Source organism: Telopea speciosissima, chromosome 1, assembly GCF_018873765.1.
Source record: "Telopea speciosissima isolate NSW1024214 ecotype Mountain lineage chromosome 1, Tspe_v1, whole genome shotgun sequence".
Classification (NCBI taxonomy): domain Eukaryota; kingdom Viridiplantae; phylum Streptophyta; class Magnoliopsida; order Proteales; family Proteaceae; genus Telopea; species Telopea speciosissima.
The window spans coordinates 5,709,654-5,733,529 of record NC_057916.1 but is presented as its reverse complement, the minus strand read 5'-3'; the positions used below and the strand labels follow the sequence as shown (position 1 = coordinate 5,733,529).

At 39.5% G+C, this 23,876-nt stretch overlaps 1 protein-coding gene across 2 annotated transcripts; it reads right to left on the bottom strand.

The window, feature by feature from the left end:
- Window positions 1-2,967: 2,967 nt before the first annotated feature.
- LOC122648600 (cyclin-dependent kinase C-2-like) lies at window positions 2,968-23,642 on the bottom strand. Of its 2 annotated transcripts, XM_043841814.1 has the most exons (13): window positions 23,577-23,642; window positions 23,330-23,453; window positions 14,243-14,324; window positions 14,059-14,149; window positions 13,928-13,957; window positions 13,612-13,730; window positions 13,452-13,524; window positions 13,241-13,361; window positions 12,994-13,111; window positions 8,778-8,917; window positions 8,606-8,663; window positions 3,657-3,727; window positions 2,968-3,520 (listed from the first exon to the last, which is right to left on the bottom strand). In XM_043841814.1, the coding sequence occupies exons 2-13, from the start codon at window positions 23,437-23,439 to the stop codon at window positions 2,986-2,988; spliced, it is 1,548 nt and encodes a 515-aa protein (XP_043697749.1). In that variant the 5' UTR covers window positions 23,440-23,453; window positions 23,577-23,642; the 3' UTR covers window positions 2,968-2,985. The 2 variants fall into 2 exon arrangements, with proteins under 2 accessions (XP_043697749.1, XP_043697750.1); XM_043841815.1 differs by lacking the exon at window positions 23,577-23,642 and having other exon boundaries at window positions 23,330-23,472.
- Window positions 23,643-23,876: the final 234 nt, after the last annotated feature.

Here is a 23,876-nt window from a genome sequence, read left to right as displayed (position 1 = left end):
AGTTTCTATCGGTTTGATTTGGTTTCAATTTCTACTCATTCTATAAAACCCAACCCAAATCCAAATCGATAAGGATTTGGTTTGGTTCTATCCAAGTTGACACGTTTGTTTCGTTTGATCAAAGACCAATTTGTGCTGAACTTTAACACCCTTACTTGAGACCATGCTTCACAATCTAAGGGTGCTAAACGGTATAGTTCGATTTGGTTCACGATGTAAGAGGTATAATTGTATAAACCAAAACCAAACAGTTTATCAAACAATTTCATTACATGAAACCACATCGAACCATTTATTAAACAATTATATGGTTTCACAGTTCCAATCTACACGACTCGAATCGATTTTAATAAATGGTTTACCATTTGGTTCTGACACCCTTATCACAATCACAATCTTAGGTTCTTCATTAATTTCTTAAAGTTTGGATGATAGTTGATAATCATATCAAAACCCCGAGCTTAGCTGAGGGAGAAACTTTTTTAGCTGAGCTGTCTCCAGCCCAACGTAGTAGTAGGCCATGTGCATTGGGTGGAAACTAAAAAGAAAAATAAAACAAAAAGGCAGAAAGAAAATTATCTTATTAGCCTCTTAATTAATGAGTCATGATTAGCATTAGCATGATCACATCTTAAATCAAGGAGCGATAAACGCTCTAAAGTTGGTGATGAAGCAAGTATTTGATGGCTACTTGTGATCGCGAATCCCAGCTGGATTGGTGATAAGAAAGGAGTTAAACTTGGGATCTTGACAGAGTTGTATTTTGGTACAACACAGCCCCCCTGGCTCTCCGAGATTTATTTCAAAAGTTCAAATACACAGATCGCTAGTAGAGGGGTGTCAATCGGCCAGTTTGGTTCGGTTGCGATCGGTTTGAACTGGTATTAAATTAAAGGGAAAGGGTTCTCTAAGCCAGAGGCATTGAGTAGCACACCAACAAGCTGCGTCAAAACGATATCGTGCATGGGATGGCAGCAAGGTCATTTCATATTTGAAGGAGAAAAAGCACCACAGGGATGCTAGTGTACCCTGCTACAGTGGCTCAGAGAACCTTTTCCCTAGATTAAATAAAAAGGATAAAGAACGCCACCCGATCATATGCAAGGCATGGACCTTGCGCCTAGATACAGCTGGGCGTGAAATGACTGCCCAGCCCCCCACCATGGCGCCTAGAATTTTCGTTTTTCCATGGGGGCTGAGTCGTCATTCTAAACCTAGCTGTGTCTAGGCGTAAGATCCACTCCTTGCACACAACTGGTTAGCGTTCTTTAACCCTAATTAAAAAAAAACACACACAAATCATTAAAGACAGTTTGGTTTCGGTTCAGTTTAGTTTAATATTTTATCGGGTTGATTTAACGGGGTTCTTATCAGTCCATTATTGGGTTGTTAGTGTTTTCATTCAATTTCTGATTTTAGTTGGTCCTTTCGGGTAGTTTGGTCTGATTCGATTTTTTACTAGTTCCATAAAATTTCAAATCGAAACCAAACCACTTTTAAGAGTTCGCTCCGATGTTCTCCAATCGGTTCATTTGGTTCGCACTGGAAATTGACACCCCTAGTTAGTTGTGTGTAGACACAAGAATAACGATGTACTGATAGTTACTCTCAGAGCAAACCTTTTGCAATTGAACCCAATCCAGCAAAACTAGGTTCGAAAAAGGAATTTAGGGCCTTAATTGCATCCACTTTGGAACCTTGAGAAGAGCTGGGGATGAAGATTAAGCATCTCTAAAGAGGGTAATAGGGTTTGGTTCTTTTTAATGGGAGTTTTAATTTCAAGGTGTGGAGAGAGTTGTTCTTCAGGCTGGCCTTGTTTCTGTCATATGGCATGTTAGCTGCGGCTGTAATTTTCGTGGACAATCACATGTTAAACTTCACAGGTTAACCTTTTGGAATTGGTGTGTGGTTTGTGTGATAAAAAATAAAAAATTGCTAAAAGTGGTAAAACAAGAGATTGAAAAATTCAGGACTATAAGGATTGTGCACAGGAAAGAAAAACATGGATGATTGACAAATATAGAGATGCATGGACATACATGGGGGTAACTGATTAAAACTTAGACTGAAACTGGACACAAGAGACTAATCTAAGTCAGTCACACTCACATGTATGGATAATCTCTGTAGATTAGGCCACCTAGAAGAAAAAAAGTGTGCCTTCAGTTTTATTTTGAGAAAACTATGTGAAACAATAAGACTGGTTAACCTGCTTCTGGATATATACATCCATTGATAAAAATATCAAAAGGTGTGTCTAACTTTGTAAAACTTCATACCCCATGCACATGTCAAATGTGTTACACCAAGATGTCAAACAGATGCATACTCAAACTTACTTTAAGATTAGAGATCAAACAGAAGCGTCAATCCTTTATTTTTCTATCTCCTTAATAATCCTAACATATAGTAGACAAGCCACATGTGTAGTAGGAAGAATTGTATCAGTTTCATAACCAGTTGCAATCCCCTCCCAACTACATTGAAAGATTAATATAATTTTAGGCAAAGCAGTTACCCCAAAAAAAAACACTCCAAAAGCGAAATGGAATAATTTTTTTCTGGGTACCTGCAAAGAGACCAGATCCATTCCTGAGTCACCCTCTGGCTAAGCCCCAGGAATCAGAATTTTAGGCACTTGCAAGCTCATTCTCTGATTGTTCTTTTCTTACTGACCATTGAAATGGAGTTTAAAACTAAGGTTGAACAGGCTATCTTGTCTCTGAAAGGAGCAGGGTCAACAAGCAACCAGGAATAAAGAAAAACCTCCATCGCAGTTGGCATGAGATCAAGTCGTTTACCTGGTCCACAAGTCCAAAGCTCACTCTGGTGAAATGGGGGAAACCCAAATGGTGCACAGCTTACAGGAAGGGAAACCCACATTCAGCTGATTAGTTTCATCTAATACAAAGGGCATAGCTTTTTCTCCCCTCCTTTTTTTTTTTATCTATTCTCCTTCCATGTTCCAAGTATCACAGTTTATCATTACTGCTGCCAACCATACTGTGAATTTCGATTACTACCCATCATGTTTGTGCCTCGACCACCACCTGAACCTCCATATGGACCACCACCCTGGGAGTAATTTGGAGCACCAACTACATAAGCATTGCCAGTTGCTCGGGGACCTGTACCAGGCATAGCACCCGCAGCATATGGAGGAGGTCCCCGCCCATGCTGTGGATATGGCCCACCACTATAACCTCCATGACCAGGGTTGTATCCCCCACCTGAGTTTCCACTTGGAGGGTATCTGTTTGGCCCAGAAGGTCCACGGGGTTTACCATAATGGTGGCTTGGCCCTGCAACCACTGGATGCTGGGACTGGGAGTTATGCATGGGCTGGTTTGGTCCTGACCGAAGCTGAGGATGTGCTTGCCCAGTATGTTGGACAGGAGGCAGGCGTGCATGTGGTTGAGGGTGCTGCAGTTTCTGCCGCTTTGCCAATTCTTCATTTTGTCTCTGTTGTTGGCGCTTCTTCTTTGTCTGAAACTCATGGGATGATTCATATTTAGGTAAACTGCAAGGTAAAAAGGATGATTCTAGTCAGAAAGATCACATATATAGCAGGAACAGGGGGGGGGGGGGGGGCAGAGAGTGGTTAACATTATTTAAGGTACATGAAAAAAAAAAAAAAAACTGAGAATAATAAATACCTCTTGGGATCGCAAGGTAAGGGATCATTCCAGAAATACTCGGCATCAAGTGCATCCTTGGCAGATATCCTCTGTTTAACCGAGAGGGGGGGGGGGGAGAAAGCAGTTTAATAATGACTATAGATCAAGTGCCAGAAAACATAGCTCTGTATGATGAATACAGAGAATACAGCTCAGATGAGAAAAACAAAGCATATAGCATAGTGAAAACTATGAATGTAATAAGTATTACACAGACATTTTGCACTATTTGTGTGCTGTTTAGGACTTCCAAACAATTGAAAGGATGGCCTTCTTAGAAGTCAGAAGTACATAATGGTATCCTTTCTCCAATCTGCTAGCTTATCGTGCTCAAGTTATTTATTCAAACTCAAACTCTGATCAATTATACGGGTGGACTTGGTCGGATTCAGGTTGGGCGTATCATTGAGGAAACAGTCTATATTCAACCCAAACCTTGAAGGGAATAACCCCACATCGACTAACTCTGGGGCCTTCGAAAATTTCATAAACTAGTTGGGTCTCTCCACTTAATACCTCAAGCTTTTGAGATGTATAGTTCAGCAAAACAACCCACTTAATAAATCGATTGAGAAGACCAATCCTCAACCAATCCATTAACCACCTTCCAATCAGTTCAGTTTAAACTTTCACTTGCAAAACCAAATATTAAATTATAAGAAAAAAGAAAACAAGAACAAAACCAAGGGGTTGGTACCAGGCGCACATACCCCCCCCCCTCCTGGCCCAAAAAAAAAACAAATGAAGGAGGATAAACAAGGAGAAGATAATAAATAGAAAATGGAAATGATCTCCTGGCATCTTCAGTTTTAAGATAATTATGAGCTTTCTCACTTTCGCTCGCTAGACTTTGGAACCTAATTCAGGTCAGAAGTGTTAGAATGTGTGTGGACCACAACTTGTGGCTGCATCTCAAAATTCTGAAGGGTCACCAACAAAAATCACTTATAACATAGCACCTGTACTACATCACTCTTCCTTATTGGTGCATCTAGTGGCTTTTGTTGTACATGTATATAACACCTCAAGCAAGTTTCCCTTAACTGATACCTATTCGAGCCACTTCAAAATTACCCCAAATGTGTTCATTTTTCTTTTCAGGTTTAGCCATTCATCCATCTCAACTTCTTCATCTAGACAAGGTTTTCAAGGAAACCACCTCATCATTTGTGTCGATCAAAATGGGCACCCCTCGGAAGTTAATAGATAGATCTGGAGTGTTGTAGCTAAAAATTATGCAAGTAAATTTCGTGTTGTAATTTGGGTTCAAGGGTAGTATTTCTGTAACAGGGGTATTATTGTCCTTGTACTCATTTCGGAATATTCTCCCATCTATATAAATAAAAGGGCTGTGAACATCAATTCACAAGCTATTCATTCAAGTTCTCCCACATGGTATCAGAGCTAGGATCCACATTGGGATTCCAACCCTAATGCCACAACGAAACCCATCTCATTCTTCTCTCTCTCTCTCTCTCTCTCTCTCTCACACACACACACACACACCTTCCCTAGCCGCAAGCACCACCAGCCAGCGCCGCCTCCGTCAACACCGCCTTCCGCCTTCCGCCTCAGCCAGCATCTCCTGCCGCCTTCGGCATGATTGCCAGCGTCACCTGCTAGCGCCTCCCATCACTGCTAGACTTTTCCACCGGCGATTTATGTCTGTGTGTTTTGCCGTTGCCGCCTTTACCTGTTGTCGGCCTTTTTCTTCTCCCCTTGGTGCTGAGTTGACTCCCATCAAGGGCTCTTCTTTGGTGATTGATATGTGTTAAATCCTTTGCCAGAGAATTTTTTGTTGATGATTTCTTGGGATCCAAGTTGTGCAAGTTGAGCTGTTTTGTGGGCGTCTTCTTCACTGCCTCCACGGGAACTGATGGGACCACATCTCGTGATTTTCTCCCTGTTAGTCCCATCAAATTAAATGGGACCAACTATCTTATGTGGTCGCGCTCTTGCTTTCTGGCCATTGGCTCTCCTGGTCTCTCTGGCTATATTATAGGAACGATTCCTATGCCTGTTGAGACTGGTCCTGCACAAGATAAATGGATGACATCCAATTTCTGTGTGATGCCCTACCTCATTAATTCTATGGATCCCGAGATTGCTAGTAGGTACCTTCTCCTTGACACTGCTGCCAAGATTTGGAAAACTACCAAGGATACATGTTCTAAAGTGGGTAACACTGCCCAATGTTATGAGCTTCGTCAAAAGATTTATACCACTAAGCAGCAAGAACTCTCTCACAATATTATTCCAAATTGAGAGGTATGTGGCAACAACTTGATTTTTATGGACCATTTACTGCCGTTTGTGATGAGGATGCTACTGCCTTCAAGAAGTGGGAAGAAGGCCTGCGTATTTTTGACTTCCTTGCTGGTCTCAATATAGAGTATGACCATATCTGAATGCATGTTTTGAATAGATAGCCCTTCCCTACACTGGAACAGGCATATGCTATTGTTCAATCTGAAGAAGTGCGGCGGCGCCGCACTGTCATGGTTCATCCTGCTCCTTAGGAACGATCAGCTTTATTCAGTGGTCCACCACAGCCTTCTCATGGAACTTCCTTCTCGCCCTGTCAGTGATCAGTCCACTACTAATCGACCTCCCTTGAAATGTCATTTTTGTGGCAAGGAGAGACATACTAGGGACCATTGTTAGAAACTTCATAGGCGTCCCATTGACACCAGAGGCCGTGGTCAGGGTCGTTTTACTTCCGGGGCACATTAGACTTCCTCTAAAGAAAATACTGTTGACCAGCCCCTTTCCTAGTAAGAATTTAATTAGCATCTGCGCCAACTTATAACACACCTGGACACCACCTCTATTTCCACTCCATCGGCTGCATCTTTGCTATGACCTACTACTTCCACTCCTTTATCTTCCACATCAGGTATTTCTAGTGGTAATTATACCTCAGTCATGTCTGATGCTTGGATTATTGACTCTGGTTCCCATAAAGTTAGGATTGCTGATGGTTCTCTTTCTTCTGTCTCTGGGAAGGGCACCATCAAGTGTACTCCTTTACATCTTTCTTCAGTTTTACATGTCCCTAAATTTACTACTAATTTATTTTCCATTAGTAATCTTACCCGTGACCTCAACTGCAAGGTAATTTTCTTTCCCACTCATTGTGTTTTTCAGGACTTGGAAACGGATCATACGATTTTCTATGGTAAAGTGGTTGGTGGGCTCTATATGCTGGATAGTACCTCTTCTGCATCTGCTTTGAGTTCCCAAACTTCTAACTTTGCTTTGGCCGAACTACATTGGTGGCACCGTTGGCTTGGTCACCCTCCTTTACATGTTTTAGCTACTTTATTTCCTAGTTTAGTTAAAAGTTGTAATTCACCTACTCTTTGAGGTGATGCTTGCATTTTTTTTTTGATAATAGAAGTTTGCACTCTTTCAGTTTAATTCATTATGATGTGTGGCGCCATGCCCATTGTGTTTCATTTTCTGGTTTCCGATGGTTTGTTACATTTATTGATTGTTTCAGTCGCATCACCTGGGTTTATCTTATGCACCAGAAAAGTGAAGTTTTCTCTTGTTTCAGATTATTTCATAAAATGATTGAAACTCAATTTGATGCCCATGTGAAAATTTTGCATATTGATAATGGAAAAGAATATATGAAATCTTCATTTCAGATTTATCTCTCTTCCCATGGGATTATTCACCAGACTTCTTGTGTTGATACTCCTGCCCAGAATGGTGTGGCTGCAAGAAAGAACCGCCATCTCTTAGAGGTTACTCGATCTTTATGTTTACTATGACTGTTCCTCCACAATTTTGGGGTGATGCTATTCTTTCTGCTGCCTATCTCATTAATCGGTTTCCCTCTCAGGTCCTTAATGCCCGCTGTCCTCTTGATGTCCTTTTGAGTTCTTCTTCTTTCATTGTTCCCCCCGAAAGTTTTTGGATGTGTGGTTTTCGCTCGTAATCACCATGTCCATGGTAAATTTGATCCTAAGGGTCTTCGTTGTATTTTCTTGAGATATTTTGCTACTCAAAAGGGTTATAAATGTTATCATCCCAATTGGTTGCCATGGCTGTTATCTTTCGGGAATCTAAGGCTTATTTTCCTACTCCTAATCCTCTTCAGGAGGAGTCTCTTAGTGAAGAGGAATTGATTGCCCCACTGGATGTGCATATTCCTGTAATAGAAGATACATCCATTGAACTTGAGGATGGAATAACAGGGTGTCCAGCTGACAGACAGTCTACTTCAGGATATTGCACCTTTGTTGATAGCAACTTGGTCATTTGGAGGAGCAAAAAGCAAGCAGTTGTGGCCCGGTCTAGTGCTGAAGCTGAATTCAGGGCCATGGTCCATGGAATTTGTGAACTTCCCCGGCTCCAAGGTCTCCTCCATGACTTGCATGTTCAAATTGATCTTCCCATGCGCCTCTATTGTGACAGTAAGTCAGCCATCAACATTGCTCACAACCCAGTCCAACACGAACGTACCAAACATGTTGAGATTGATCGCTATTTCATCAAGGAAAAGCTGGAGCAGAGAACTATTTGTGTACCTTTTGTTCAGTCTAGTGAGAAGTTAGCTGATATTTTTACTAAAGGAATTCTTGTTAAGAATTTTTGTTCTATAGTTAGCAAGTTGGGCATGTTTGATATTTGTGCACCAACTTGGGGGGGAGTGTTGTAATTTGGGTTCAAGGGAAGTATTTTTGTAATAGGGGTATCCTTGTACCCATTCCAGAATGTTTTATAAATAAGAGGGCTGTGAACATCAATTCACAAGCCATTCATTCACGTTTTCCGACATTTCGATAAATATGTCAAAACTTGGAAGTAAAATATCAGAAAGCAACTAAAAGAATGTTGTGAAGCCAAGATCATCTTAATGCTAAAACAAGAACATTGACGAGATGAGTAAACAGTGTATTATCTGATAAAATTTATACCTGAGATGGGTCAAGAGTTAGCATTCTCTCCAGTAACTCCAGAGCATAGTGGTCAAACCTGTAATGCCAAAGAAGAGTGAAGTCAAACATTTTCAAGTAAATTAGGCAGAGATAGCCCCATTGGCACATTCAACATCTTTAAAGAGGGTAACCACCATTATTATTTACTCACTGTTTAAAAACCTCTCGAAGACGTCTCTTCATAGGCCTTGTTGGCTTGAAATTGTTATACCAAGGAATCTTGGAAACACCAGGCCAGTTGACTTCATCAGGAGCTCCACAGAGTTCAAAGATCTTGTTCAATTGCTCTGGCTACAGAAAATATAATAAAAGGAAAGAAGTGTATTAAATTCAGAGCCTACCAGGAAATTTCTCAGTAAACGAATCAGCATTTTTTCTACCCACAGCACAGTAACTTTTCAAATCGAAAGCCTTTAAGAAGCAGTAAAATAAGTGTGTAGAGCAGAAGATGGATGCCACATTTTCTTAAATACTGATGCAGGAGCATCTCATATGTCTAAATTGCCTATAATATCAAAAGACTAGAGGCCATTTGTGTTACATGCTTCCCCGATATGTGATACAAGCCTATCACCAAGTGCAGGTTCCAGACATCTGGTAATTAATTCATGGTCTTCTCCACAAATTAAGTGAGAAAAATGCAATCAACAACCATGGGTGGTTCTCAAGGCACTGGTGCTGGAAGAGGGAGAGATTTGCCAAAATTGGGCCAGGTTGATTCCTAGAAAGTGTTCAAGAAGCTGTAAAACCCACGAATGATGGTTCTAGTTTTTTTCCTTTTATCCCAAATTTATGCCCAGCACATTAAAGTGCCTCAGGCAGTTGAATTGGTTTAGGGTCTCTTTGGAATGATTTGTATTGTATTTATCTGACGAATTTCTATTTTTGCAGGTGTTTGGTATGATTGATATTGCTTATTTCTATTTATTACAAATTAGAATAAATTAAAAATCACAAATAGCTCAAGAGCTATTTGTGATTCATGGTCACAAATCATTTATTGTGGTTTTCTGAGTTTCCTGTTTCTCGCGTGAAGCCAAAGGGAAGATTGGATTTAGAGAGATAAGGGGTGAGAAGCTTCAATCTCGACGAGGTATAAGTTGAAGCGAAGCAAAGAAGAACAGAAAAGGGAGACTCTGGTCTTCGAAAAGTGGTTTTGCGAAGTGGTTTTCTGGAAACCGATAAAGGGGTTTTTGTAACTGAAGCAGAGAGTGGTGATTGGTGATTGGCGATTGGAGGTTTTACTTCTCGATCAGGATCATTACTGTGAGTTCTTTTGTAGTGGAAAGGTCGGGGGAGGGGTCATTCAATTCAGAAAACCATTACTCCTTGCATTCAAACTTTTCTTCTTTTGGATTCCTCTTCTCTTCAGTTTAAAATGGGGTAGAGGAGTGTCCATAAGTCAGTGGTTGAGCTTTCATTGATTTGAGTTGTGGTTTTAAGAGTTTCAGGAACTCGAAGTTCTTTTCCATGGCGTATGCAGAAAATTTCAAAGGTTCGCAAGTATCGCAGCCTAATTTCTCTAGTGAATGACAGGACACAGGTGAAATAGCCGTTTATTTATTTTTGGTAAATAAGTATATTACCGAACCCCAAGAGGGGGCAGGGAAAAGAGAGCCAATATACAAGAAGGAGAGAGAAAAGAAGAAAAGAAAGGGGGAGAAGGAGGGGGGGCGACCAACCGAGTCTACGCAGAGGAGGAAGGCCGCAAAAGGTGAACATCAAGACCCCAAAAAATCAAAATATGCCTGTTCCTAGGGGTGTCCAAAGAATGTCTCTGACGGATGCAGCTGAGCCTGGAGGACACATCGAATGAGATGGCTTTCCAAATCACATAATAAGATCTAGAGTTGGAAGTCCATCTCCTGAGGTTCCTTTCCAGCCAAATATGGTGGATAGCAGCGCCAAAAACAAGCTTCCCAATAGTGTCACAAATGGAGTTTCCAGGAAAAGACTTGAGCAGCCAGAGCCATTCACGGTCAAATATCAGGATCCTTCTGCTATGAGGCCAGATCGAGGATAGGGCTTTTTTCCAGATGGAGGAGGTGAGAGGGCAGGCGAAGAAAAAGTGATGAATGTCTTCACGGCCGTTCCAACAAAGGTTACAAGAGGGAGGGGGGGCGGGGAGATTGCGATGAATGAGGAAGGCTTGGGTAGGCAGGCAAAGTCTGAGGGCTCTCCAGACAGTGAGGCAATAGCGAGGGGTATGGCCTTTGAACCAGATTAGGTTGTGCCAAGGGACAGAGGGGCTAGGGTCTCTAGTGAGGTTCCAGGCTGAAGAGGAGGTGAAGAGACCATTGGGGGAGGGAAGCCAAATAACCTTATCTGCACAAGGGGAGGGGGAGGGCTGCAAAGGGGGGGGAGGGTTGCCCAGATTTGAGAGAAATGGCAGTTTATTTCTTCCTCTTGATTCTATTTTGGGGTTTTCAGAGCTTTTTCGTCGTAATGTTGTTGCTTCTGGGGGCATATTTAGGGTTTTTGATTCCCCCCCCCTCCCTGGACTTTGACAGGCTATATAGGTGACAAACTCTATGCAAAACTATGGAGAGCTTGTGCAGGTCCTCTCGTTGATGTTCCTCGGTTGGGCCAGAGGGTTTTTCTACTTCCCGCAAGGTCACAAGGAACAAGTGACTGATTCTCTATTTCTTTTAAAGATTGGATGATGCACAGAAACTGTTCGATAAAATGTCATATGGAAATGAGTTCTCTTGGTCTACCATCATTTTTTCCCCATAATATACTATGCACATAGGCATACCAAACCTATTTCTAATTATATAATATATTGTCACAAATGATTTCTCAAAAATAGGTAATATACAAATACAAATCATACCAAAGAGACCCTTCGTTGTTAATTTTTTTTCTCTCTTTATATTTCAGTTTCTCAGTCACGGGCAATTTTTTCATTATAAAAAATATGCACATAAAAAAGAATTTATTTATTTCAGGGGGACTTGAATGAAATTGCAGGTAAAACAAGATGGGCAACACCTAATTTGTGGTTTCCTTGCATTTCATTCTCAAATTGGGAAATCAGTGTTAGGCTTAAGAGTCTAATGTAAAAGGGCCTGTTCAATGGAAGACAATTTGCTTTTGTTTTGGACTTCTATTGAATATTGAATATGGTTCTCATGTGGCAGAATCTATCAGCTGCTTGATACTGATTCCTTTTTTTTTTTAATCAATCCTTTGTGTGGACTTTCCAGTGAGTTCTGATCAAATCCACAATTTGGGAGCGGAGCTTTACATTTTACAGCAGTCATTTGTGATATCTATATTACTTCATTGACATTTACACTTTCTACACTTTATCACTGTTATTAGTATATTACTTGAGCATGTTATTCAGATGTCATGGCCCATAGATGAAACATTTTTTTCGGTGGGGTACTAAGGCACCGTTTGACAACGTTTCTGCTGTTTCTGTGCTGAGACACAGTAGAAACAACTTTTTCCATTTCTGTGCTAAGAAACAGTTTTTGGGGTGTTCAAAAACGTTTGGTAAACCTGTTCCGGAAACAGTTCCAGAACCTGCAAACCCTATTTTGAAGATGAAGCGGAGAGATTAGGGATTTCATTTCAAAACCCCAAATCTAGGTAAAAAGAAGAACAAGAAAGCAATAGTAAAACTAACACTAGATGGCGATGGCGAGTTGCAGGTGGTAGGAGTTCTCGAGCGATGGAGCTTGAGGTTGGAAGAGAGTCGATATGGCGTTGGAGCTTGAGGTTGGAGGAGAGTCAATGGTGCTGGAGCTTTTTATCGGGAATGACTATTCCCCCCCCCCCCCCCTCTTCTTATTTTATCGGGCACAAGTTTCCTTCAAATTGTTTCAAAAAACAAAAGAACTAGTCATACTTGTTTCATCAAACACGTTCTCTGGCCCACAATTTTTAATTTATGTTTCAAGAAACAGTAGAAACAAAATACGTTTTAAACACTTTTTGGGGTGTTTTTCCGTTTCTTATGACAGAAAAACGGAAAAACGCATTTCATGGAGTGTTATCAAACAAACACTAAAACCATGAATTCTTAAAAATATTTTGATGCAATTCTTAAACTTTTTTACACAATTCCAAAAGAATGTAAACTTGTTTGAAGCATTTTAGCTTTTTTTCCATAACATCGAAATTCTGTGTGCAATTTTTTTTTTGGGGGACAGATCAAATCAAATGATTGTTGCTGAGTGCTGACAAAGAAACATAAAATGCAAGGTGAAGCAATCCAGATATTAATTGTTACATCAATCATCCACATCTACTATAGACCATCTATTTGATTATTCAATACCCAGAAACCAGAAAGGGCATGCCCCTCTTTAGATCATCACTTAACCAACAAAAGGGAAGCATGAATATTGTCTCACCTCATTTTTCCCAGTTAAGATGGGCTTTCCCTGCAGAAGCTCCGCAAAGATACAACCAACAGACCACATGTCAACAGCAGGACCATATTTTGTGGTTCCAAGAAGCAATTCTGGGGGTCTGTCCAAACCATTATGAACCTGAACAAATTAAATGAGAAGTGGGGCATATTCTAGGAAGACAAAAGATGGTTAACTATTTTGGAGATCCATATTCTACCTATCATGCTAATCAAAGATAACTGTTTACCTGTACCACAAAGTGATAACGCGATTTGTAAGGTTACCATTGTGGTCATTGGAGAAAGAACGAGCAAGGCCAAAATCTGCAAGCTTCAAATTACCTTCATTATCTATTAGAAGATTTGAGCCTGCAAGAGCAATAATAGCCAAGATGTCAACCAAGCTGCCAAATATTAAGAACTACATCCACAAAACATGTATCTCTATTTGGTACTAACCTTTGATATCACGATGAAGTACTTGATTGACATGACAATAGTGAAGCCCTGTCAATAACTGCCTCATATAGCACTGGCAATATAATTTTAAATTAATTGTCCCACACCAGAAAATAATTACTAGAATAAATTGACACTATAGGCACATGGACTACGATACCTTGATCTGGGGAATCGAAAATCTCATCCCAGGACGATCTGCAAGACCTGTTAAATCATGGTCCATGTATTCAAAAACCATGTAGATGCTACCTTTATACTTGTTACCATCTGTAGTACCTGTAATGAGGCTAACATCAGGAACTTAAGCAACAGTAAATAGGTTAATTTGAATCATGAGATGTGCATGCCCTAAAGAACCAAGATGAAAGTGCAAACATACAGAGTTTTCAAGATTATTAGAAACCAAACAGCAAAGGATGATACAATAATCTCCAGCTTAACTCAGCTATACAAAACAACATCAAACAACTAACCTTGTTTCCCCTGCTCATCCCTTTCGTGACCTGAAAGACAAATTGAATAAAAAAAATGTAACGATAGAAAGCCTTCTAAGCACACTGAAGAAAAAGGAAAATCTGCTCAAGAAAAAATAAACAATAAGTACCTTGGGAGGTGACAATCTCCTTCAGCTTAATTACATTTTCATGCTGCAACTTCTTTAGGATTTTAATTTCACGTATAGCAGTTATAGGGAACTGCAAAACAAAGCAAATTTGTCAGATACATTCTTAGAGAACAGTATGTATATATACACACACAATCAACATAGTAAAGAAAACAAAGCATACCCCTTCTCTTTCATTGTCCATCCGAATCTTTTTCAAAGCAACAATTTCCCCGGTTTTGATTTCTCTTGCCATGTATACTTGACTACAATAGCAAAGTAATCAAAGGGGTAATTATCCAAATAGAATATATCCAAAACTCCAAATGCTCTTATAAGGGGGGAAGGAAACTGGAAGAGACACAGATAACTCCTCCACTAGACTATTAAAACCATGCATATTACAAGCATTTAACAACACATTGGAGAAATTTATTCAAGAAGAAAAGGAGGAAGTTCTGCCTGATAAGGTAAGGTAATACTGGATTGCTGTATGATCAGCATGCCATTAAAAATTGAAGGGCAAAGTTTATAAGAGAGTTATCATACCAACAATGTTATAATGCCATATTGAGCAAAGTATTGGAAAAACACGAAACAATAAGCATAATAGAGGGGGGGGGGGGAAGTTTAGTTGAAATATGGATGTTAAGATGGAGAAGTGGCAGAACTAGAAAGGATTGACTCATAACTAATTAACTAAATGCATATGGATGCGGAGTTCTCATTTGTAAAAACATTGCTTGAAGATAAAAATTAAAAAAAAAAAAAAAAAAAAGAGCTAACCCAGTACATGAGGCTTCCGTCACTGCGGGGTCTGGGGAGGGTGATAATGTACGCAGTCTTACCCCTGGCTTTTACAGAGAGGCTGTTTCCAGACTCAAACCCATGACCACTTGGCCACAATGGAGCAACCTTACCATTGCACCATATGATCTTCATTGCTTGAAGATCAGTTATTTGCAACATCAGGACAGTGAAGAGAAGGCTAACTCTTCTAGTTAGACTGATAACTTATTGTGGAAAGAAAATTAAACCTAATAAGACAATTAAGGCTGTGCGAGTATTTGGGAACTAAAATGAATAAGGCTAAATCATATGGTGCCATAAACTAACTTGACCGTAAAGAGGAAGCTGGAAGAAGACAAAGCTAGCAGATATAGGCTTAAAAATTAAACACTTTAGGGTGCCTAGGAAATCCGTGGAAGCAAAGACTTAGGATGATACACTGCAAGTTGGTTATCAAAACTCAAGTTCTTTCATGTACAAGCAAATGCAAGAAGGAATTACAATAAGATAGCCTGGTGGTAGTTGAAGGTAGGGATTTGAATGATGAAGACAAAATAAGGGATAGGAGTCTCTACTCTTCTAAGCTATTCCTCCTGTAGCTCTGGATGATCTAAACTTAAATCCTCACCCCAAATGAAGGATGATTTTCCGGACGGTTGACTCAAGGAGGAGGAAATACTTCCTGCAAATAAGTTGCTTGGTGAAAGTGTCCTACAAGCAGCAGGCCCAAATATTTAATAGGTACTACAGGATAGAGAAAAAGAAGCGAAGAGATAGATAATTATATTTGCTACATCTTACCTAGGGTTTAGTTACAAACTGCGATAGAACTTTAAGGCCACCAACCACTATAGTGAATTGAGCATAGATTTCTCAAAATAACTCAAAATCGGAAGATCTTGGTCTCCTTGGAAAACAAACTGAATAAACTTTCAAGCGGCACCAAAATGATGATAAGTCTTGACCACCTAAAAGTAGCCCCAAGGTTAGGTTACATAAACATTACTTTCTAACACAAGAAATACTCCATCCCAATCAAGGCATAAGAAATTTCATTAACCTTTATGATGACTCAACATCCTTTAGAGTTTGAAATACTCCAGCATAAAAAGGCTCCTGATTGCAATGATTTCTCAATGGTGATCATCAAGACTTTTTTGGAAATCTTTAAACATGGATCTTTTGAAGGGATTTGATGAGTCATGAGTTTTTTGAGCGGTATGTGGGACATTTTGTTTCTAGTTCAACATTCAGAAAACTAATTCCAAAAAGAGAAGAGGCCAAACATAATAAATAATTCATACCAAATGGCCTCGTATGCAACGTGTATAAGATGGTAGTGAAAGTAAAGTATAACCAAGAATGATCAGAGAGTTACTGAATACAGTGGAACTCATCATTCATCAAGGGGCATTTATAAAAGGAAGGAATATAGTGGATGCCGTTTCTCAAGGCTACTCTGTTCATTAATTGCAACAGAAGGGAAGGAAGGTCAGGTATTATTTGGCATTTGCAAGGTTGAGAATGAAACATTAAAAATAATGTGGATGAGCATTCCTGTGGTACCTTGGGAATCCTTCTTCCACATTTTCTCAAGATACCACAACGTAACTTTGATGGTCAACTACCCTCGCCAAGCACCAGTATTATTCAGTCCATCTTCTCATACTAGCTGCCTGCATATATGTCCTCCCTTCCATCACCAAACCCCATACTCTAAATCCGTCCCTTCTACTATCAAATAGGGACAGAACAATATAACTTACCTAGTCAGGTAGAAACATCACCTTCAAATGTAAGCCATATTTAGACTAGATCACAGTATGCCAGACTCTCTGCACCTTAAGGAAATCTTCATAACCACTATTTATTTCCTCAGATGTCTGCAAAAGGTTGCCCGATAATTAGGTGGTCTTTTTAGTTAACCGACCATCCCAGATGAAATTCCTTGAGTTCTCTCTAGCACTTTGATAACACTAATTGGAGCATTCAGCATGTTGTCAATAAATGTAAAACAATATATAAAATGGATCCATAATTAGCAAGGTGTCGCCTAGGCGTCCAGGCTCCTTGGTCGCCTAGGCTTGCCGACTTGTTGGTGTCGCCTTGACTTTAGGCCCTCTCCAACGCCACAGTCGCCTTATCGCCTTGATAACTACGAATGGATCCCCCTTGACCCTGGAGAAATTTATTCATCCTGCACGAGGGAAAATTTTTGGATAATTTTTTCTACCGCTTGTTCTCATAATTCTGTCATACTCAGCCCTGTGATGATGTTAGATACTAGGATGCCTTTTTCAGGACTCAGAAATGATCTACTATGTTGGTAATGACAATTTTGAAAATTAAGTGTTTCTCTTTTCTTCTAGGAAGATTGTGTCATTGTTTCTAAATGTGGTAACCCAAAGATTACATCATTGTTTCTAAATGTGGCAACTTTCTCCTCTTGATGGAGGAAATGGATTGTACGGTTGGTGTCTGGTAAGTGGTTTATGGTTCTGCGTACAAGGTACAATGCTGGTAGTGAATCTATTGATGTAGGGGTCAAGCGAAGGGATTGTTCTTTTATGGCTTTGTAAGCTAAGCGGTATAGCTAACTAAGCTTACTCGTCAAGGACACAAACTGCTGCTTGTTAGATCAACTTGAAGAACACTGATGTAGATTCACTTAGGGCTTATTTTAGTGGAAATAAGCTTTGGGTTGGGTCATATATGTATTCGGACTTTGATCCCATGGATTTATTTTGTAATTAGCCAATTTAATAAGCCTAAAATATGGGTAGAAAGTAGAAACGGAATTTACTTCATTAGTTTAGTTAGAGTCCTATTTTGAGTCTATTTTCTTTATTATTTCACTTTAGTCAATTTAGGTTACCTTATTAGTTAAGGATAAGGTTGGGCCTTCCTTTTTAGTGTCTAAGTCTATCTTTGAGTCTTCTATATAAGTTTGTAAGGGAGGCTAGCATTGTACACGAATTTGATTAATGAAATATTGGCTTTAGCCTTTGTGAAAATCCTGAGATAGGTTGGATGAGATGCCCAGGCTGAGATAGCCATTCCCTTCCCCCATCCCCTTCCATCGGTTCTTGATTCCAAACCCTAATTTTGTTCAAATCAAGTTTAAGAGTGCTACAAGCTGCTGGGATTTCTTTCAATTGGTTCTTACATCGATTTCTTGAGGATTATCACATCAAGATCTTTCTTTTTTTTTTGGGGGGGGGAACTGGAGGTGTCCGGCCTTTGCCGACTAATTCCCCCAGGGCTCGTGCACGACCCCGTAACACACACGAACCGGGAGATACTGGGGGCCCATGTTCACCAAGGAATTTCCTCTTAAGGCGGGTGGCACCAAGGGGGGAGGCGGAGTCGAACTCAGGACCTTCACATCAAGATCATTGTTGCTTCAACAAGTTACAAATTTGTGGTTTTTTTTATTTGTTACTTCAACCACGGAAATTGTTCCCTCATTTGAGTTTCCATTGTTCTCTTGTTTCCCTTATTTTTAGTTCCCGTTGTTCTCTTTCTTGTTCTTTGGAGATTTTCTATTTGATCCTGCTTGGGATTAGACCTATTCAAGTTCTAGTCTTACATTACTCTTCAACAACTCATTGATATGTTTAAAGGTTTAATTGATGAGATGAAGTCGATGAAGCAACAATTAAATAAGATATCTCGGCAGGTTAATGCAAAAAGATTCACTTCACAGTTAGATGATGGCCACTATGCAAAATTCTGCCTGCAAAGAGGGGAAGGCAGACTCAGTGATCATAGCCATTGAATCCATTCCAGAGATGATGGTGTGTGAACCACAGCTTGGAGGTGACTGGGCTGTTAATGCTACCCTTGAAGGAGAAGAGTGTGAAGACACCCTTGATGATAACAATGATATCTATGAGAATAATGTCAAAGTTCCAACAAATTCTGTCATCATGGAAGAGTCAGTCTGATGTTTCGAATGTCGAGGTGTATATTAAGGAGTTTGAAACAGAGAAGGTTGAAGACACAATTGTAGAAGACCCCATGGACATGACTGCTGATTTTGAAGTTGAGCACATAGAGTTCGTCATGCCACCAGAGTTCTTTGAAGAGAAAGTTCCATGCCTTAAAGATTACATTCCTAACATCCACGAGCTGCATGAGTACTTATGGGTTGAAGACAGATGTTCATCACCCAAAGATGATTCCTCCATTTTGCAAAATTCGAGGACGAATTTTTTTCTAAGCAAGGAAGAATTGATGTAGATAAGTCACTTAGGACTTATTTTAGTAGAAATAAGCTTTGGGTTGGGTCATATATGTATTGGGACTTTGATCCCATGTGTTTATTTTGTAATTGGCCAATTAAATGAGCCTAAAATATGGGTAGAAAGTAGGAAAACGGGATTTGATTCATTGGTTTAGTTAGTCTTCTATATAAGTTCGTAAGGGCGGCCAGCATTGTCCACGAATTTGATTAATGAAATAATGGTTTTAGTGTAACGAACCCAAACCCGGACAGGGTAAAAAGTCTGCCCTCACGAGCATTGATCAGAAATCACCTTTCACATTTGTATAAATAACCCAACTCCCATAGAATTCATACATACACAGCGGAAGACTTAACACTACTGGAGTTGGGATTAAGACTAATACATGACATATATATAACACTAGTGGCAATTGAACAAGTATTACAAAGCTTTGTGAATTTAAACCTTATTGCAAAACATGTTCTTGTCTTTCTCACATCATAACTCCTACTGTTCAAACATTTCTCTCTATCATGTTCCCTAGGTTGGTGTACCATGTACACTCAGAAATCCAAAGAGTCTGGAGCTATACACACCTCTAATAGGGATGAGCCAACAGCTCAGTGAGGAAATCATGCTACAATACATTCAAGTGTTCATGTGCTTTCATGTCAGTGTACAAATACAATTAGGCATTTTCATATCAGGAAAACAAACATTTTATGATAAGGCATTTCAAAACACAAGTCTATTCATCATTTGTGAACTGCCATAAAACACATCATATTCATGAGGACATGCCGTGATCAGCGGCTGTCATCCGTGTCTCTATAAATCATCAGTCATGCCGTTACGTATCGCCGTTGCATACTGGGAGAGAGATCCCTACTAGAACCATCTCTTTCTCTTAATATAAGACTTCTCATTACTTTCATTCTTGTTCATCAGATCTCTTGTACATTGTCTCACTTTACTTTTCTTTCATTAACATCACATACTTTAAATCATGTATGTGGCATTATTCATTTGTAATCCATATACACATCTTTTCATCCTACACAGATACACATTTCAATGTAGCATTCATTCAACCATGCTCTTATATTTTGTCTACCAACATGCATTCATAAACAATGCTCATTTCACAACTCTTATTCATGCTCTCATTTATCAATCAACTCATGAATGTATATAGCAATACTTGTAGCCCAACCAATGAAACAAACACAATCAACAATATACATATGACTGCTTCACATTCATACAAATAAACTGAAACATGTTAGAACGATAAGATACACTTCATATAACAGTACTAGTATGCTTCTCACACATCCACATAACCATTACTATACACATCATACAGGTATACAGCAATGCATATATGTTTCAACAAAACTAGGCCAGGTCATCATAGTGTACTGCCACTATGCACAATAATCTAAGGTTCTGCCGGCCACCCACAATAGTCTATTCTACTCCATAATCCAGTCACCGAAGCACTGGGGAGGAACGATGTGAATGTGATCGATGATTCTCCTAGGTACACCATCAACTTCCTTGTTCCAGTCACCGTAGCACTGGGGAGGACTATGCACTAGTAAATCACCCGTATAAATATCAATCTCAATCTCTGGTTAATGGTCTACTCCTTGTTCCAGTTACTGAAACACTGGGGAGGATTATAACCAGTCATATCATGTATTACGTATTACATCTTCCCTCATCCAATACCTAATCCCCTACTAGAAAGGGATGGCAGTCACAAAGGTTCTACATTCATTTCATACAAACATATCATGTTACATTCTTATCATTTCACTTGTTCATGTTCAGTCCTAGCATTCATTCATTCATTCATATCTGATTTCATTCATATACATGTTCATTTCCATTCTAAGGCATCACAATCTGTTATATAACATATTGAATCAGCAAGTCTTATAATATAACTCATTTCATTTAATAAATACATAACAATATACATTTCTTCATATAATACATTCATACATGTACTACTGTATAATTATCACATATCAACAAACATGTTTCATTCACATACTCATTATATCATGCTTCATACAATCAATCATCTGTAACAATACAGTATATGATCTCTCACATTCTTAACATTATATAGATAGCAATGCATCATTCAATCCATATGATCCACTCACAATCTAAACATAAAGCTATTAAATCTTATGAAACATAATTATATATAAAGAACCTTGTAAATACTTGCTCTTAAATATGTAAACAATACATTCATACAATATTGGACATTACGGTATATGATCCCTCACCTTTAATCAAGAACACCTTGGAAAATCAGATACGATCCTCACTTGAACTTTGAATTCTTTTCCCTTCCTCTAATCCTCTTTCCCTTCTTTCTAACAAATTGACTTGGTGACATAACAATCCTCTAAGCTTCCTGCTCTTCTTTCTAATCTCTGTTTTTCCTTCAATATTTCTCTTCAGTTTCTATGTTTCCGATAACTAAGTTCTATCAACATCCACTTAATTACACTCTCAATTCAGTAGCCATCAATAATACTCAATCCCTTTACCTTCTTTCTTTCTTCTTCTTCTTTTCTCTAAGTCAGCAGAAAACTAAGCAGAGCAGAGCAAAACAGCAACACAGAAATGTTTCCACCATATGAACCCAAGCTGACTTAGGATAATCACTTGGTCAGAGCCTTTCCAACCACCTCCAGCTTGTTGTGCTATGTGACTCATCCTACATTAAACAACTGCCACCTCATCCTTCTTCTCAGTACCATGTGGCGGTCCACCTTATGCCACCACCTCCTTCTCCTTGTGGCTGTCACATATCAGCCACCTCCTCCTGGGCATGCATATGGTGTCTCCATTTGGTTGTAACTCCATTTGCCACCTCCTTCTCCTAGCTAGCCATGAGGCTGGCTCTCCAATGCCACCACCACCTTGGCCATGCAAATGGTTAGACTTGGTCAAATAAAGTGGCTGACTCTTGATTACACCTCACCCTTATGCCATGTGGCTACTAACCATACCACCACCTCATCCTCTCCATGCACCAATGTGGTTGTAACTCCATTTGCCACCTCCTCCTCCTCCTAGCTAGCCATGTAGCTGGCTCTCCAATGCCACCACCACCACTTTGGCCATGCAAATGGTTAGACTTGGTCAAACAAAGTGACTGACTCTTGATTACACCTCACCCTTATGCCATGTGGCTACTAACCATACCACCACCTCATCCTCTCCAAGCACCATGTTACAGACCTAAAGTAGGACACATGGTCTAATCAGGCTATGCCACCTCTAATAGGATCAACTTAATTAATCATATTAATCAAATACTAATCAATATTTAATAACTAAGATTAATATAAGCATGCCACCTCTTGCTTACACTATTCATCATATATAAATAAAACAATTAAATAGATACTAAAATAATAACAAATGATCTAAATCAATATTAAAGTATTATACTCGAAACGTGGGGCATTACAATTAGCCTTTATGAAAACCCTGAGATAGGTTGGGTGAGATGCCCAGGCTGAGATAGCCATTCCCTTCTCCCCATTCCCTTACACCGGTTATTGAATCCAAACCCTAATTTTGTTCAAATCGAGTTCAAGAGTGCTACAAGCTGCTGGGATTTCTTTCGATTGTCACATCGATTTCTTGAAGATTATCACATCAAGATCATTGTTGCTTCAACAGGTTACAAATTTGTGGTTTTTTTTATTATTATTATTTGTTACTTCAACCAAGGAAATTGTTCCCTCATTTGAGTTTCCATTGTTCTCTTGTTTCCCTTATTTTTAGTTCCCATTGTTCGCTTTCTTGTTCTTTGGAGATTTTCTATTTGATCCAGCCTGGGATTAGACCTATTCAGGTTCTAGTCTTACATTAAACACTCTAGCAAAAAATCCGATAACCGAATTGAGTATAGGAGAATCAAGCATTTGATCGATTATTGACCATCCCATAAATCCTACAAACCATTCCAATGAATCTTCAAAAAAGTAATGTATAACCACAAACTGTTAATCATCCTTCACATAAACTTGAATACAGTAAAAAAAACATATCAATAACATGTGGGGAATAAAGCATGCATTCATAGGAAGCTGCACTAGTACCTTACGCACAGAGCGGTTGTTTGGAAACAAACAGTGAGAGACTTAAAAAAATAATGAGCAGTTTTTTCATGAATAAACAATAGGAGCTTGTTATCAATTTTTATCGTAACTCACCCATATGTTCCTTCACCAATCTGCTCCAATTTCTCGAAACAGTCCACGCTTCGAGATCCCCTCGATGGAGACTCATCATGATTAAGATGACCGGTAGGTGCTACAGACATTTTTCTCACCTCTCCTAAGAATACAATAACACTCCTAAACCAAAATTGAGAGTTAAACACCCCCACCCCACCAAAAAAAAACACATAAATTACCGACTGAAAAAGAAGAAACTTGTGAGCGTAAATACAGTACTTACTATTTTGTTCGTTTCTTTTTCGTTGCAAGTCAAGCAACTACTTTTCTGGCTGTTTCCTCCCAAGAACCGGTAGTCACTGAGGCTCTCTCTCTCTCTCTCTCTCCTCTTCGTAGAGACCGTTTTTGATGGAGATACTGTTAATGGAGGGGAGAACTACAATTAACACTGAACATGACCTGTCGAAATCTCGAGGTCACCATCGTCGTCAATCGATCGCAGTCGGAGGGAGTGTTGTAGGCACACAACTGTTTTTGGTCTCCGGGGTTGCAAAAGAAGGTATCCGTTTTTAACACTACTTTT

Excerpts from the sequence above, each read along its gene's own strand:
- LOC122648600 (XM_043841814.1), bottom strand. The coding sequence starts at position 23,439 with ATGTCTGTAGCACCTACCGGTCATCTTAATCATGATGAGTCTCCATCG. Across the intron at positions 13,958-14,058 it reads GGAGATTGTCACCTCCCAAG|GTCACGAAAGGGATGAGCAG; the intron begins GTACTTATTGTT and ends TTTGTCTTTCAG. Across the intron at positions 13,112-13,240 it reads GTTATCACTTTGTGGTACAG|ACCCCCAGAATTGCTTCTTG; the intron begins GTAAACAGTTAT and ends TGGTTTGGACAG.